The 17105-nt window shown below is 44.7% G+C and overlaps 1 protein-coding gene across 2 annotated transcripts in view; it reads left to right on the forward strand.

Moving 5' to 3' along the window:
- Nucleotides 1-428: 428 nt before the first annotated feature.
- Nucleotides 429-17105, forward strand: part of Stard9 (StAR related lipid transfer domain containing 9) — an 84354-nt gene continuing 67677 nt past the window's right edge. For both annotated transcript variants that reach the window (XM_070005911.1, XM_070005912.1), the window contains exons 1-3: nucleotides 429-548; nucleotides 4493-4562; nucleotides 9162-9278. In XM_070005911.1, the coding sequence (XP_069862012.1) occupies nucleotides 502-548; nucleotides 4493-4562; nucleotides 9162-9278 (234 nt within the window). In that variant the 5' untranslated portion in view covers nucleotides 429-501. The remainder of the gene's footprint in view (nucleotides 549-4492; nucleotides 4563-9161; nucleotides 9279-17105) is intronic.

Consider the following 17105-nt stretch of genomic DNA (forward strand, 5'->3'; position numbering starts at 1 on the left):
GAGTTCGAAAGCCTAGTTTTAGGTGTGCGGGCTCAGAGGAAAACAGATTCCAAGCTGCGGACCCGAGTCTGCCCGCTCGCGATTGGCTGGTGCTCAGTGGCACCGCCCCGGGCGCTCTCTCCAGCCGAGAATCACCGGGGGAATCTAGGGGCGGAGCGAATTGGGCGGGCCAAACTTCCGCTAACTCGGCTTAGGACTGGTCAACGCTCTGGCAGGTGCCGCCCTTCTCGGGCTTGGGCTGAGGCTTGGGCGGGGATTTCCTCCAAGAGGCGTGTGGGGCGGAACGGGGGCGGGAAAGCCAAGCGTTCTCCCGCCTACTGGGCTTAGGATTGGTCCAGACTCTGACAAGCCCCGCCCCCTCGGGTTGCAGCTCGCGCTTGGCGGGGCCGTCCCGCGAGGCGCTTGAGGCGAGCTGGGACGGCCGGGGATGTGGCTGCGCTTCGGGGTCGGGGCCAGGGATGCCTCCGCTGGACCCCGCGGGTCTTGGTTTGCGAGCGAGGAATGGCGAACGTGCGGGTGGCCGTGAGGGTCCGGCCTCTCAGCCAGAGGTGAGTGTGGGCGGGAGGGGGCGCCTGAGGCGTCGAGTGGGCCGAGGGGAGAGCGCGGTCTCGGCGTCGCCCTCAGGCCGCCGCAGCCAAGTCCGACCGGGTGACCGAGAGTCCGGAAGCCGCGAAGGGCGGGCGGGCGTCGCGCCGTCGAGGACGGCGGCTGCGGGGCGGCGGCAGGGCAGGGCCACCCCACTGGGTGCGCCTTCCTGGCGTCGGGCCCGCGCGGCCCCAAGGCAGAGGGGAGTCGTGGGCAGTCCTCCTGTCCCCTGTCCGTCTTCCTTCTGGAGTAGCCGCGAGGCCTGAGCCATGGGTTCCAGCACGCCCAGAGAGCGGCGGCAAGGGACGACTGGAAGAAGGGAACTGAGAAGTGGGGGAAGGAAGTTCCTACCTTCCCTCCCCATCCTCAGTTCCTCCTAGGAGACCGAGATCACGTCACGTGTTGCACTCCCCCTTCTCCCCCCTCTCCCCCCTCTCCCCCTCTCCCCCTCTCCATCCCTCTCTCCCCCTTTCCATCCCTCTCTCCCCCTTTCCATCCCTCTCTCCCCCTCTCCATCCCTCTCTCCCCCTCTCCCCCTCTTTCCCCTCTCTCCCCTCTTCCTCTCCACCCCCCACTATCCCCTCTCTCCCTCGCTCCCCTCTCTCCCAGATGGCTTTGCAGAAGGGCTAATCTCTGAACAGTTTCCTAAAGAACTTTCAGAGTTTGCTGACAGGTGGAGAAAGTTCAGAGTCTTTTCTGGAGTAAGAACACTGGAGGAGGCTTTGGGTTGTTAAGGAACAGAGAAGTTGGTTTGAAGGGAGGTGACTGTAAGGTTTACTCAAGCTGGCAGAGTAGTTTAGGACCAGGAGGCATTGTGCTTGAATTACTAGAGAATTTTTTTTTTCTCCCAAAACATGAGATAATTGGACAGAGATCAAGACAGGTGTTGTCTTAATTAGCAAAATTTGGTACTGGTGGAGACTAATTGACCTCACACAGGTGACTGGGTTTTGAAAAGAGGACCGTGGTGAGACTGGAGGAAAGGGTAAGCAAGAGAAACAGAATGGAAAATAGGAAAAAGTTAAGGAAAGCAGCAGACAATTGAGCTAATGTTTTGACTGGCAAACACCTTAGAACATCTGACTTAAGTATAACTGAATTCCGTGACTGAGGCCTGAAGTCTCATGTTCCTAGAAGCAGCTGCTATCCTGGAGGTGTCTTCTGGCATATCTCATTTTCCCAAAACTGTTCTTTTAGGGTTCTCATGATAATATTGACCACTCTTAATTCTTTGGGAACTAGGAATTTAAAACAGCATGGAGGGCTGTGAACATGGCCCAGTGGTAGAGTGCTTGCCTAACATTCATGAAGCCCTGGGTTCAATTCCTCAGTAACACATATGCAGAAAAAGCCAGAAGTGGCACTGTGGCTCAAGTGGTAGAGCGTCCAGCCTTGAGCAAAAAGAAGCTCAGGGACAGCGCCCAGGCCCTGAGTTCAGTCAACAAAAAACAAAAACAGCATGGTTAAGAGAATGAGGTTGAACTTGAATAATTATTTGCAGTCATGGTAGAGGACAACGTCCAATAAAAATGAAAGAAAGCACAAAACTTAATTTGGGGGTCAATGTGTGTGTGCATGTAAGAGCAAGTACGGGGCTGCGCTCCCCAAGGCTAGGGCTCTACCACTGAGTCACAGCTCCACTTCTGGCTTTTTGTGTATGTGTGTGTGGTTAATTGGAAATAAGAGTTTCAGGTGGATATTCCTGTCTGGGTTGGCTTTAAACTGCCAGTCCTCACATCTTAGCCTCCTGAATAGCTAAGATTACAGGTATGACCACTGGTGCGCAGCTACCAGTGAAATAGTAGAATGACAAGATGGTGAATCTCCAGGAGTGGGCAGATTTTGGCAAGCTACAGATTCTGGGGCTGATATGGGAAAAACTCAAGATGACTCCAGCTAAGGAGTTCAGAACAATCCCCTCTTTCTACAGAGTCCTGGGGAGATGTTAACTTGCAGTGCCTTCACTGAGTCTCTTCTGCATGCCCAGGAATATGCTATATGGCTTATTCCAACATTCAAATAAGTCACTGGTTCAGATTCATTTAACAAAGTTATTGAATATGTTGTTTGGGAACAAATTGAGAAGAAACCTTAGAAACCTTTGGGTTTTTTTTTTTTTTTCATATGAGAAAATGGTCTTAAAGTCTAAATGCAGGTAGAGCCAAGGTTTGATTCAAGACTCCACATTTCTCTTTCCTGAGATTATAGAAAAGTTATGCCTCTTTCTCAAAAGTGCTCCTTTGCTCAGCAGGCCTCAAACTGATCCTGAATAAAAAAGAAAATGGCAGGCTGGGAAGGTGGCTCAGTGGTAGAGTGCTTGCCTTGCATGCATGAGGCCCTGAGTTTAATTCCTCAGCACCACATAAGCAGAAAAAGCCAGAAGTGGAGCTGTGGGCTCAAGTGGTAGAGTGCTTGCCTTGAGCTGAAGAGCTGAGGGACAGCGCCCAGGCCCAGAGTTCAGGCCCCACGATTAGACCAAAAAAAAAAAAAAAAATTAAAAAGAAAATGGCTTTGATGTTGTTTTGTCTGCCTCATAGTTATTTCTCCCATAAGCAGCACTTCTTTATTTCATTAGAAAATGCTGTTCCTGCTCTAACCAAAATCATTTACCACTGAGAGAATATGTCTGTTCTTCCAATTCTGTAAGTTGTAGAACAAACTCCCAAAAGTTACTTTTCTACACAACATAGCTTTTTTGATCTGTAGTTTTTTTCAACCTATAAAATAAGTACAACCATTTTAATGTTGTATGAAGAATAAATAAAAGAATATATTATGGCCTGGCGCCGGTGGCTTACGCCTGTAATCCTAGCTACTCAGGAGGCTGAGATCTGAGGATCAGGTTCAAAGCCAGCCTAGGCAGGAAAGTCCGTGGACTCTTATTTCCAATAAACCACTAGAAAACTGAAGTGGCGCTGTGGCTCAAGCGGTAGAGTGCTCACCTTGAACTGAAAAGCGCAGGGACAGCACCCAGGCCCAGAGTTCAAGCCCCACAACCAACAACAACAACAAAAAGAGTATATTATGGATATTTAGAGCTGAACCTGACTCATTTTAAATGTCTATGATTTTAAATGCCATATGATTTTTAGTGACTTTTCATTTTCTGGATTTGTACTTGGCTATCTGGTTCTTATTGAAATTCTACAAAATAAGAACCAGTGGTTCATATATGGTATATATATATATATATGCACATCTGAGGGAAGCTAGGAGGAGCACAGAATCAGAGGGAAATGGGAAAATATGCAACAGAGGGGCCCTTCAGCTGCACTGGACATTGATGAAAATGAACTAAGCAACTCAAGGGCAATGATGAGAGGGAGGGAATGAGAGGGAACAGCTTACACTAAGCAAAAGGAAAGAAATATCACCCAATGTGGAAAAAAATAGTTGTATTGTCAAAGCTCATAGAATTCACAAACATAGGGGCTGGGAAGATGGCTCAGTGGTAGAGCACTTGCCTTGCATGCATGAGGCCCTGGGTTCGATTCCTCAGCACTACATAAGGAAAAAGTAAAAAGCCAGAAGTGGCACTGTGGCTCAAGTGGTAGAGCGCTAGCCTTGAGCTGAAGAGCTGAGGGACAGCACCCAGGCCCAGAGTTCAGGCCCCACGACCGAACCCCCACCCCAAAAAAAAAAAAAGTCTCATGGATTTTCCTGCCCTGCCTGGCTTTGACCTGTGATCCTCAGAACTCAGACTCCTGCGTAGCTAGAATTACAGGCATGAGTCACTGGTGCCTGGCTAAAGGGAGTTTTTGATAGATGTTTACAGTTGTTTATGGAGAGACACATTCCATTTAGGGGAACGACAGTAGGGCAAGGTTTTGCCCCTGCCACCTACAGTGCTAGTCTTAGCTTCTCTTCACGACTTTTTGAAAAGAAGGTGTTATTGTCTTGTTTCTAGGGAGACCAAAGAAGGAGCAAGAATTGTCGTGGAAGTTGATGACAAAGTGGCAAAAATTAGGAATTTAAAGGTAAGCCTGACATTGTTTTCCATTTGCTTCCCACTAGGATGAAATTGTGTATGTGAACTTGTTTAATATCAGGGGTATGGGAAGACATAGAAAGAGATCATGGGAAAGCTTGGACTAATCATATTATAAATTCTTTTGTTTGAAAGCAGCAACCAGACAATAGAAAAGATCTTAGTGCAGAGTATGTGGCTATTACTGCCCACAGTCTATAGGATGCAGCTGTTTTGGAAACTTATTGGTAGCTGCTTTGACAATAAACATGGAGGGGCTGGGAATGTGGCTTAGCATGCACAAAGCCCTGGGTTCGATTCCTCAGTACCACATAAACAGAAGAAGCTGGAAGTGGCACTATGGCTTAAGTGGTAGAGTGCTAGCCTTGAGCAAAAGAGCACAGAGACAGTGCCCAGGTTCTGAATTTAAGCCCCCTATTCAAAAAAAGAAAAACAAAAGAAACATTGAGGATCTTATGGGCACCATGATTAATTTAAATCTTGCTAGTGATCTAGGAGGCAAGCTGTGTGTCTATTTCCCTGACCAACATTAGACTTTGTTCCACATCTCTCCATTGATACCATTTTTTTTTTTTGTGCTCGAGCCTAGCACTCTACCATTTGAACCACAACACCACTTCCACCTTTTTCTGAGTAGTTTATTGAAGATAAGAGTCTCATGGACTTTGCTGCCCTGGCTGGCTTCAAACTGAGATTCTCAGATTTCAGCCTACTGAGTAGCTAGGATTATAGGCATGAGCCACCAGTGCCTGGCAGGATTGATTTCTTCCTTCCTTCCTTCCTTCCTTCCTTCCTTCCTTCCTTCCTTCCTTCCTTCCTTCCTTCCTTCCTGTCTTTCTTTCTTTCTTTCTTTCTTTCTTTCTTTCTTTCTTTCTTTCTTTCTTTCTTTCTTTCTTTCTTTTTCTTTCTTCCTTCCTTCCTTTCTTCCTTTCTTTCTTTCTGTCTTTCTGTCTTTCTGTCTTTCTGTCTTTCTGTCTTTCTTGCCAGTCCTGGGGCTTAAACTCAGGGCCTGGACACTGTTCCTGAGCTTCTTTTGCTCAAGGGACTTTTGTATTCTACCACTTGACCCACAGTTCTACTTCTAGCTTTTTCTGTTTATATGGTACTGAGGAATTGAACTCAGGGCTTCATGCATGCTAGGCAAGCACTCTACCACTAAGCCATATTCCCAGTCCCAGGATTTCTTTTTATTTTACTTTTTAGTGGTACTGGAGTTTGAACTTAGGGCTTCGCACTTGTTAATAAGCAAATGCTCTACTGTTTAAGCTACGTAGTCCTTTATGTTTTTGTTTTTCAAATAGGGTCTCATTATTGGCCCTAGACAGCCTACACGGTGAGTCTTTTTTTTTTTCCCCAGTCCTGATGCTTGAACTCAGGGCCTGGGTGCTGTCCCTGAGCTTCTTTTTTTTTTGGGGGGGGGCGGTCCGGTCGTGGGCCTGAACTCTGGGCCTGGGCGCTGTCCCTCAGCTCTTCAGCTCAAGGCTAGCACTCTACCACTTGAGCCACAGCACCACTTCCGGCTTTTTTTTCTGCTTATATGGTGCTGAGGAAGTGCTCAGGCATGCAAGGCAAGCGCTCTACCACTGAGCCACCTTCCCAGCCCTGTCCCTGAGCGTCTTTTGCTCAAGGATAGCACTCTACCACTTGAGCCTCAGTGTCACTTCTGGCATTTTCTGTTCATGTGGTGCTGAGGAATCAAACCCAGAGCTTCGTGCATGTTAGGCAAGTGCTTTACTACTAAGCCACGTTCCCAGCCCTACACTGTGATTCTCTTCTTTATACTTTGCACGTAGCTGGTATGACAGGTGTGAACCACTACACCCAACATTTTTTTGTGTGTGTCAGTCATGGTGCTTGAACTCTGGGCCTGGGTGCTGTCCCTCTGCTTTTCAGCTCAAGGCTAGTGCTCTACCACTTGAGCCACAGTGCCACTTCTGGTTTTCTGGCGTTTAATTGGAGATAAGAGTTTCACAGACTCTCCTGCCTGGGCTGGCTTTGAACTGCGATCCTCAGATCTCAGCCCCCTGATTAGCTAGGATTACAGGTGTGAACCACCGGTGCCCCAGCTGCCCCCAACTTTTTATTAGTTGAGATGGGGGTCTCACAGACATTTTGCCTAGGTTAGCCTCAAATCTCGATCCTCCTGATCTCAGTCTTCTGAGACCTTGATCCTCCTGATCTCAGTCTCCTGACTAGCTAGGATGAGAGAAGCCATTGCACCTAATGCAGGATTTATTTTTACCATAGTGAGGCCCAAGTCTCAACCATCATATCTCAAAAGGAAGTCAGTCACTAGCTTCAGTCTTGTTAAAATTTTTCTTTTACTGATCTGACTGAACATTGTGTTCCCCCACTTACCAAACTAGTAGAAGATGGAAGAGTTCTTTCTTTGCTGAAGAAGTGGAGATAGACAGGGGAAATTGACCATGTGACCACTGCTCTAGTCAATCAGCTTGTAGAGAGAAGGAAGCCAGCATTCCAGAGAGCTTAGGAAGCTGACTGGCAAGATTGAGGGTATATGGACCCTCTGGCTTCAGAGCCACATCCACTCCCAAGCTATTTGGTGAGATGATCTGTTTTTGTTCTACAGCTCTTCGCTAATAGAGAATAAGACCTGCTAAACACTTTCTCTATCACTTGAGCTACAGCACCACTCCCGCTAAACACTTTCTCAACTGGGAGGTTCAGGGGGACAAAGGACTTTTTGTTTTCTACCATCTCTTACTTATCTTTGTTGACTAATCACTTTGTTTAGAAATCTCATATTTTTGGTTCTTAAGATTAAATCTTGGCTAAGAGTAAATTTTAATATGCCCCTTACATACTTTCCAAAGTACTTCCCTAAGACTGGGCCATCTAGTAACCATCTCTTACTCATTCTGATAGCCTTATTCTTTGGGAGTTTTCATCTTTTTTTTTTCCTTGTGCTGGTCTTGGGCTTTAATTTAGGGCATAAGTGCTTTCGCTAAGCTTTTTTGTTCAAGGCTAGTGCTCTACCACTTGAGCCACAGTGTCATTTCGTTTTCTGGTGGTGAATTGGAGATAAGAGTCTCATGGAGAGTTCCTGCCCAGGCTGGCTTTAACTGTGATCCTCAGATCTCAGCCTCCTGAGTAGCTAGGATTAAGACATGAGCCACCGGTGCCCGACTGTAGTTTTCTTATTTTTTATTTATTTTTTGGTTGTTTGTGGGGCTTGAACTGTGGGCCTGGGTGCTGTCCCTGCGCTCTTCAGCTCAAGGCTAGTGCTCTACCACTTAAGCACAGCATCATTTCTGGCTTTTTCTGTTTATGTGGTGCTGAGGAATCAAACCCAGGGCCTCATGAACATGAGGCAAGCACTCTATTACTGAACCACATTTCTAACCCCTAAAAAAATATTTTTATTGTTATTATAAAGGTGATGTGCAGAGGGTTTATAGTTGCATGAGTCAGGCAAAGAGTACATTTCTTTTTGGACAATGTCACCCTTTCCCTGGCACTCTCCCAGTTTTTTGTTTGTTTTCTTGGTTGGTCATGGGGCTTGAACTCTGGGCTTGGGTGCTGTCCCTGTGCTCTTCAGCTCAAGGCGAGTGCTCTACCGCTTGAGCCACAGCACCACTTCTGGTTTTCTAGTGGTTTATTGGAGATAAGAGTCTCACGGACTTTCCTGCCTGGGCTGGCTTTGAACTGTGATCCTCAGATCTCAGCCTCTTGAGTAGCTAGGATTACAGGCGTGAGCCACAGGCACCCGGTCACTCTCCCAGTTTTTGCCTCTTATTCCTACTCACAAGTTATATAGTTCATTTTCAACATATTGTCCAGTGAGTACCATTACTGCATTTGTCTTCTGTAGTTTTTGACAGCTTATGCCAAATGTTGCTTTTCTTATCTATAGTATAATTTTTATTTATTTATATTTTGTCGGTCATAGGGCCTGAACTCTGGGCCTGGGCGCTGTCCCTCAGCTCTTTAGTTCAAAGCTAGTGCCATACCACCAGAGCCACAGTGCCACTTCTGAATTTTTCTGTTTATGTGATGCTGAAGACTCGGACCCAGGGTCTCATGCATGTAAGGCAAACACTCTGCCACTGAGCCACCTTCCCAGCCCATATAGTATAACATTTTTTAGTAATTACTCTGCCCTTATCTCCCTTGGGCAGTTGGATTGTTCTTGGCTCTTCTCTCCACATGATTTCTAAATTCAGTGGTAATTGGTACTCCAGGGACCTCAGTGAAGGTTCCAGATTGATGGAGCCTTTAGGGACCAGGGGCTGAAATACATGTACATGTTCAGAATCCTCTGTAGAATTACTTAGCGGGGAAATGATGATGATGTAGAAGATGCTGAGAGAGGGAGAAACTGTCTCTCCTGAGATGTCCTACATCTCATGGCTGGTACCTCTGTAGACAGATACACGACAGAATGATAAACGTACTTAATTCTTTGGGCTTTATTTATATTGAAGTAGAGATAAAGATTACATTTTTGTAGATAGATATCATAAACAATTCCAGGTCTTTCTAATTACAGTAGAGAGCAATTAAGTGACACTGGGCAGTATGTAATATTATGGCTGAGAAAATACACTGATTCCATTTTTGATTTTAGGTGGACAGTCGACCAGATGGTTTTGGAGATTCCAGGGAGAAGGTTGTAGCATTTGGCTTTGACTACTGCTACTGGTCAGTGAGCCCAGAGGACCCTCAGTATGCATCTCAGGATGTGGTAATGTCATTCTTCATTTTTCTCTACTCTCTTCAGTGTTTTATACATAATTTGCAAGGTAGAGTGGCAAAGATTGGGTGTACTCAAATTGGTATTTTAAGTTTAAAAAAAATTTTAATACAAACATGATGGATTTTCAGAAGAAAAAAACTCCAATACATCAGAAAACCATTGGCCTTTTCATATAATGTTCTCTGGCACTATTACCAAAAAACCGTTATTTCAAATGCATTGATCTCATTGTATATTTCCTTATACCTACATAACTGAATGGTTATTGGAGAACTAGTATGGATTCTTGGCTCTGGCTGTTTCTTATGGTATATTGTTCAGAAACTATTGATTTTATTTATTTATTTTTTGGTCGGTCATGGGGCTTGAACTCTAGGTCTGGGCACTGTCCATTAGCTCTTCAGCTCAATGCTAGCACTCTATCACTTGAGCTACAGTACCACTTCCGGTTTTCTGAGTGGTTTATTGGAGATAAGAGTCTTATGGACTTTCCTGTCTGGGCTGACTTTGAACTGTGTTCCTCAGATCTCAGCCTCCTGAGTAGCTAGGATTACAGGCGTGAGTCACCAGCACCCGGCTTGTTTTAATCTTAATAATGGTAAGGAGATGCATCCATTCCTGAAAGCAAAGGTGGTAGGAAGTGAGTGCTTGGTCAGGCATAGCACTTGGTTGGTGTCCATTTAGGCTCGAGCCTCAGCTGGATTCCGTGGGTTTGAGTTAGCAGTCCTCCTGTAATAAGTCACTTCAAATATGATCTTGAATTGTGGGCAGAAGAAGGGCCCAAGAATCCTAAAAGCTGGTGTTTTCTTTGAGCCTTGTGCTTGTTCTAGTACTTGACAACTAGGTAGCTCATCTGCATGGTATGCTGGAGACCAATTCTGTTGATGTGCTAAGGACTGAGTGGACCAGCCAAGGATTTGTTGGTTACCTTTTCTGTGTTTTATAGTTCTTAGGTCTTAAGTTTCCAAGACAGCTGGAGATCTGGCCAGTGGGTTTATAGGACATCTTTGTTTCTGGGAAGCAGCAGCATTGTCTTGGCTTGAATACTGTAGAAGGCCATGTGAGGGCCAAAGAGCCTTGCTCAGGCAGTTCTGTGACCACAAGGTGATAGCCCTCATCCCTAAAATTAGTGTAAAAAATTATAAGCTGAAGCCAGATACTGGTGGCTCATGCCTGTAATCCTAACTACTCAGGAGGCTGACATATGCAGATTGAAGTTTGAAGCCAGGCTGGGGAGAAAAGTCCATGTGAGTCTCTTATCTCCAATTAACCACTCAAAAACCAGAAGTGGCACTGTGGCTCAAGTAGTACAAAGAGACTCAGGGACAATGCCCAGGCTCTGAGTTCAAGCCCCACAACTGACAAAGAAAAAATTATAAGCTGAGCATGTACCACCGTCTAAAATTCCAGTTACTCAAGAGAATTGCAAGCTCAAGGTCAGCCTGACAGCTTAGCAAGATTCTGTCCCCAAATAAAAACACACACATGTTCGGCCTTTCAGATGGTTCAGTATTATTATACTTACACATGAAAGAATGGCATAGGAATATGCCCTTAGGAAATACTGTTGGAAATGGAAATATTTTGGGGGAGATCTGGAAACCATTGCTTATAAAAATGTGTATAACTTTCAATAAAAATACAAAGTTTTATTTTTGTTTTAGTCCTTTGTGAAACTTTTTTTTTAAAAAAACAAGTGGAGTTATTCTGAAGATGGTATTGATTTTTGTTCATGCAGACTGCTTCACACTAACTCAGCTCTACCACTTGAGCCCCATCTCCCATCTGGCTTTTTGTGGTTATTTTGGAAATGGAATTTCATAGACTTTTCTGCCTGAGCTGGCTTCAAATAGTGATACTCTGGCTCCTAACTTCTTGAGAAGCTAGGGTTGTAGGTGTGAGCCACTAATGACTAGCTATGGTCCTTGATTATTTATTTGTGTCTGTCTGTCTGTATGTATGTGTCCATATGTGCATGCATGCATATGTGTGCATGCAAGTTCTCTGGCAGGGAACTCAGGGCCTGGGCACTGTCCCTGAGCTTTTGTGCTTAAGCCTAGTACTCTACTACTTGAGCCATAGCTCCACTTCTGGTTTCTTGCTGGTTAATTGGAGATAAGAGTCTCACAGACTTTCTTGCCCAGGCTGTGTGTTTAAACCTCAATTCTTAGATGTAGTCTCTGGAATAGCTAGGATTACAGGCCTGAGCCACTGGCACCTGTTTGGTTCATGATTTTTCTCCTACCACTTGATTATAAGGTCTTTTTTTTTTTTTTTTTTTTTTTTTTGGGGTCCGGTCGTGAGGCCTGAACTCTGGGCCTGGGCGCTGTCCCTCAGCTCAAGGCTAGTGCTCTACCACTTGAGCCACAGTGCCACTTCCGGCTTTTTTCTTTTTGCTTATGTGGTGCTGAGGAATCGAACCCAGGGCCTCAGGCTTGCAAGGCAAGCGCTCTACCACTGAGCCACCTTCCCAGCCCGATTATAAGGTCTTTAGTTATTAGTATTTGTAACTTCCATTGAGATCTTCTAAGAGGCAGTAAAAGAAACTGACTCTTGTTAAGAGAAGATGAACTTCTACTGTAATCCACTGTTGTCACAGTATGGCATAGAAGACAGTGGACTTTCTTGTCACAGAAAGAACGAGTATTCTGATTGCTGTTTTAAGATCACCATAGCAGACATATGGTTGTAATGAACATATATAACAAGTATTGGCTATTTTATATAATATTTGATTGCAACAGTAATCTTGGAATGGGTTTATATACTGTTAAAACAAAACTACTTGTACTAACATCAAAGAGTTCGGATACAAGTGTTGTGTGAGGCTCACTTTTTATATTTATGTAGCTTAATTATATAGGTAATCTAGTAGAAGCTAAAAAAAGCTGTAGAAGGGAATTCATAAATATGATCTTCTGTTGTCTGATTTGAAAGTCGATGGAAAGATCAGATGGGATCTAGACAGGAAGCCTGTGCAGAGAACGATAAAACAAATGTCTCCTGAGGTTTATTCTGGCTTGTTTGTTGTTTGAGTCCCTCATTGGTACCAAGAGGAGTCAGGATGGGACAGAAAAGGAAGGGAAGGGAATCTCTGTAAAGGCTCCAGTAGCATCAGAACGTCCAGAATGGTGGCAGAACTTACAGCCACATAATCAATTCAGGGAGGACTTGTTATTTATGACAGAAATCAGAGCTGGGCCTTAACCCTAATCATTTTGGCTCAGAGGCTGACAAGGGTAGGAAAGGCAAAATGTCATACAATCATAGGACTTTGGAAAGAGAAAATTTAGATGTTATCTAGTTCATTCTCTCAATAGGATTTTGTTCTTGTTATTTTTGGCACTATTGGGTTTAAACTTGGAGCCTTGTGCTTATCCTTAACTTGGCTTGAGCATTTTACCAGTTCCCTCTACAGAATTTGTGATCACATTTGATGAGGGAAGTCAGTCTCACTGAAGCATATTTTAGATATATGCCTTTTTGGGTATGTCTACAGTATATGATTCTCTGAGTTTGACAAATGCATACTAGCATCTAACTGACACTACACTCACTATATAAAAGACTGTCAGGAAGTGGCGCTATGGCTCAAGCGGTAGAGCGCTCGCCTTGAGCTGAAGGAGCACAGGGACAGCGCCCAAGCCCAGAGTTCAAGCTCCAAGACTGACAAAATAAAACAAAACAAAACAAAAGACTGCGGTGGCTCACACCTGTAATCCTAGCAACTCAGGAGGCTGAGATCTGAGGATCACGGTTCAAAGCCAGCCCAGGCAGGAAAGACCATGAGACTCCTATCTCCAATAAAGCACTAGAAAACTGGAAGTGACGCTGTAGCTCAAGTGGTAGAGCGCTCGCCTTGAGCTGAAGAGCTGAGGGACAACACCCAGGCCCAGAGTTCAAGCCTCACAACCGACAAAAAGTAAAAATAAATAAATAAATAAATAAATAAATAAAAGACTGTCATCCCCAAAGTTCCTTCATGCCTTTGTTGGTTGTTTTTAGTCTTTTTTTTCCATCCTAACTGCTGATAGTTCCTAATCTATTTCTTGATTCTATAGTTTTTGTCTGACCCAGAATTCCATGTAAATGGACTCAGGCAATCTGTGCTGTTAGTCAAGCTTCTTCCACTTAGCATGACACATTGGAGATAACATCTCTGCCACTGTTGGATCACATCTTCTGACTTTGATTCAGATGTATTTAAAGCATCTGTGCACCTATGGAATCCTAGTGCTTTGGAAGCATTGATTGATTGATTGATTGATTGACTGATGATCATGGGGCTTGAACTCTGGGCCTGGGCACTGTCCCTCAGCTCTTCAGCTCAAGATGAGTGCTTTATCACTTGAGCCACAGTGCCACTTCCAGTTTTCTGGTGGTTTATTGGAGATATGAGTCTCATGGACTTTTCATGCCTGGGCTGGCTTTGAATTGTGATCCTCAGACCTCAGCCTCCTGAGTAGTTAGGATTTACAGGCATGAGTCACTGTAGCCCAGCAGCACTGATTTTTTAAAACTGCAGTGGTGAGACCAAGTCCCTAAGACGCAGATGCCTCTTCATTCTTGGGTCTTCAATTTCCCATCCCTTCCCTTCCCATGTCCTCCTTTTTACTTTCTTTTTGCACAGTAGCATAGTGAAGAACACGAACTTTGCATTCAGATGACCCTGTGTACAAACCCAGAATTTCTTTCTTTTTTTTGGGGGGGGGGTCCGGTAGTGGGGGTCTGAACTGTGGGCCTGGGCGCTATCCCTCAGCTCTTGAGCTCAAGGCTAGTGCTCTACCACTTGAGCCACAGCACCACTTCCGGCTTTTTTCTTTTTGCTTATGTGATGCTGAGGACTTGAACCCAGGGCCTCAGGCATGCAAGGCAAGCGCTGTACTCCTGAGCCACCTTCCCAGCCCCCCCAGAATTTATTTCTTACTGGGTGACTTCTGCAGATCACGAGTGGGAAGTGTTAGGGGTCATACGCCTGTCATGTCCATTACTTTGTGACTTGAATGTCACGTGTCCCATTTATTTCTAGTATTTGGACTTGTAGCCAAAACTTTTCTTGAACATTGGCCTTAATTTTATCTGGCTTGAATCTATATAAAGATCGATTTATTTTCCCTCTAAAATCAGACTGGGTTTGAATTCAGGCACAGCCACTTGATAGCTGGTCTCCTTGGACAAGTTGTTTAACCTATTTGAATCCTAGTTGTTGTTTTTGTCAGTCATGGAACTTAAACTCAGGGCCTGGGCATTGTCCTTGAGCTTTTTCCACTCAAGGTTAGCACTCTACCACTTGGAGCCGCAGCACTACTTCCTGTTTTCTGGTTGGAGATAAGAGTGTCATGGACTTTCTTGCCTGGGCTGGCTTTGAACGGTGATTATCAGATCTCACCCTCCTGAGTAGCTAGGTTTACAAGCGTGAGTCTCCACTACCTGCTGCATCCTAGCATTTGTAGTGATAGTCATATATACCTCAAAGAGTTACTGTGAGGAGGAAATGAAATAATGATGTAAAGTGCTGGCCTAGTATTTGGAGACATGAATTATTTAATGTGACTGGAGTCCCTTCTGTGATGCACATTATTGGTGTAAAAGAGAAGCAAGGCCTATACTTTTATTTTCCCAAAAGTTGAACTAGATTTGAAAAATCTCTTTTTTGGATCTGGGTTTGATTCCTTTGGGAACCAGCATACTCTATTTGGAAAACTGAGCTAACTTCCTACGGGTGAGAAACATCTGCTGGCAGGAGAGTCCTCTGCTCAAACATATTGTGTTTGGGCGATTGTATTTGTAAAACTTTCCATGAGGAACATTAGCTCAGTTTTGCCCACCAAGAGCTGTAAGTGACTGTTCAAAACAAACCCCGACTGAGTCAACAGAAAGCAGGTCCAGGAACAAAAAGCTACCCAGCCCTTTGTGGAAAGCAATTGCTCTTATTCTCCTAGGAATCTTTATTTTTATAAATAATCTGTTATTTGGCTAAAATACAGTACCAAAAACCTTTTCAAAAACAATCATTTAAGTGAGATTTTCTCTGCAAACACTGCATTCAAAATGAAAAGTAATCATGATGATGACAATTATGCTTGCTGATGTGTTTTTGTATTTGTTCGCTCTTCACAATATGCTCACAATATACTAAACAGCAAACAACATACAGACTGCATCATTGCCCACCCTCCAGGAGCACTGGGAGAGAGTTACAGACCCTTTCTGAATATTTTCACTGCTTCTGGAGTTCAGTACCGTGTTGTCAGGAAGTTGGAGAGGCTTCAGAGGGAAACCACACTGCTGAAAGAGATTAAAGACCTGGGCTGCAGGACCCCAGAGGAAACAGCTGTAAACTTCACGTGCATTAGGCATGTGGCTATTGAATGCAGATTTGTTGGTCCAGAGCCAGAAGACAGGCGACACTGCTTCCTAATATAGAACATGATGAGCTGCAAGTAATAGTGCAAGAACCAGCGGTTCTCACCAGGAAGATTTCAGTTCAGTTGCAGAGAATTGTATGTAATTAGGACATGAAGAACAGTTTGAATCCTAATATGTAGTAACTTCAAAATTCTAGAATATTGAGCTAGCCACTCAATACACACCTGTAATCTTAGCTCCTCAGGATTGTTTTCTAACCTGCCTATCACTTTCACAACTCTTCACATCTTGCCTGAATTCTTCTCTCTGGACACAAGGACAGGGTAGGGTAGCCATGCTGACTTTCCAGTAGCATATTTTGGTGCCAACACATCTGTTTCTGCAGGAAGTAATCACCATCCTCCACACCTGTGTCTGGGTGAGGACATGCCTGCAAGTTCTACAAGCATTTTTCCACTGTGCAGACTCTGACTGCTTTCTTTTCTTCACCTAGTATCATCTTCTGGAGATTAGGGTAGACTTGACTTGCTTTGAGGTTTCTTCAGGTGCTGCCCCTGCCTGTCTATGGAGTTACCATGACCAGGTTTTTGTGTCCTGCACAAGGGATGCCTCCTATGGGCTGGATTTTTCATGACATTTGAGATGATGTCCAGCTCTATTCTGTTCTACTCTACCACCCTAGATAGACTCTTGGTCTTTTTTCCCCCTCCTCCTAGCACTGACCAGGTGTTGTCTTCCCTGAGTCTTGTGCTTTCTTTCTTTTTTTTTTTTTGTCGGTCCTGGGGCTTGAACTCTGGGCTTGGGCACTGTCCGTGCGCTCTTCAGCTCAAGGCTAGCGCTCTACCACTTGAGCCACAGTGCCACTTCTGGTTTTCTAGTGGTTTATTGGAGATAAGAGTCTCACTGACTTTCCTGTCCGGGCTGGCTTTGAACCTCGATCCTCAGATCTCAGCCTCCTGAGTAGCTAGGATTACAGGTGTGAGCCACCGGCACCCGCCAGAGTCCTGTGCTTTTTGCATGGGACAGCCACAGATTGGGTCTTGACAACTTTTTGTCTGGGCTAGCATCAAACCACCATTTTCACACCTATGCTTCCCATATAACCAATATAATAGGAGTCTCACAGACTTTCCTTCCCAGGCTGGGTTTGAACTGTGATCCTCAGACCTCAGCCTCCTGAGTAGCTAAGATTTCAGGTATGAGCCACTGGTTGCCTGGCAGTCTCACAGATTTGTCTACCTGGCTGACTTTGAACCTCAGTGCTCAGATCTCAGCCTTCTAAGTAGCTAGGAGTACAGATGTGAGCCACCTGAGCCTGGTTTTGAGTTTTATGTTGGCTAACAAATCACTTTTTGTTCTCTTCCAAACAAAGCTAAGTAGGATTAAGTAGAGATAAAGTACAACTCTCACTTCATATCCCTCCCATCCCTTGTATCTCCTGAACTT

Source organism: Dipodomys merriami, unplaced genomic scaffold (assembly GCF_024711535.1).
Source record: "Dipodomys merriami isolate MVZ:Mamm:240054 unplaced genomic scaffold, mDipMer1.0.p SCAF_69, whole genome shotgun sequence".
Classification (NCBI taxonomy): Eukaryota; Metazoa; Chordata; class Mammalia; order Rodentia; family Heteromyidae; genus Dipodomys; species Dipodomys merriami.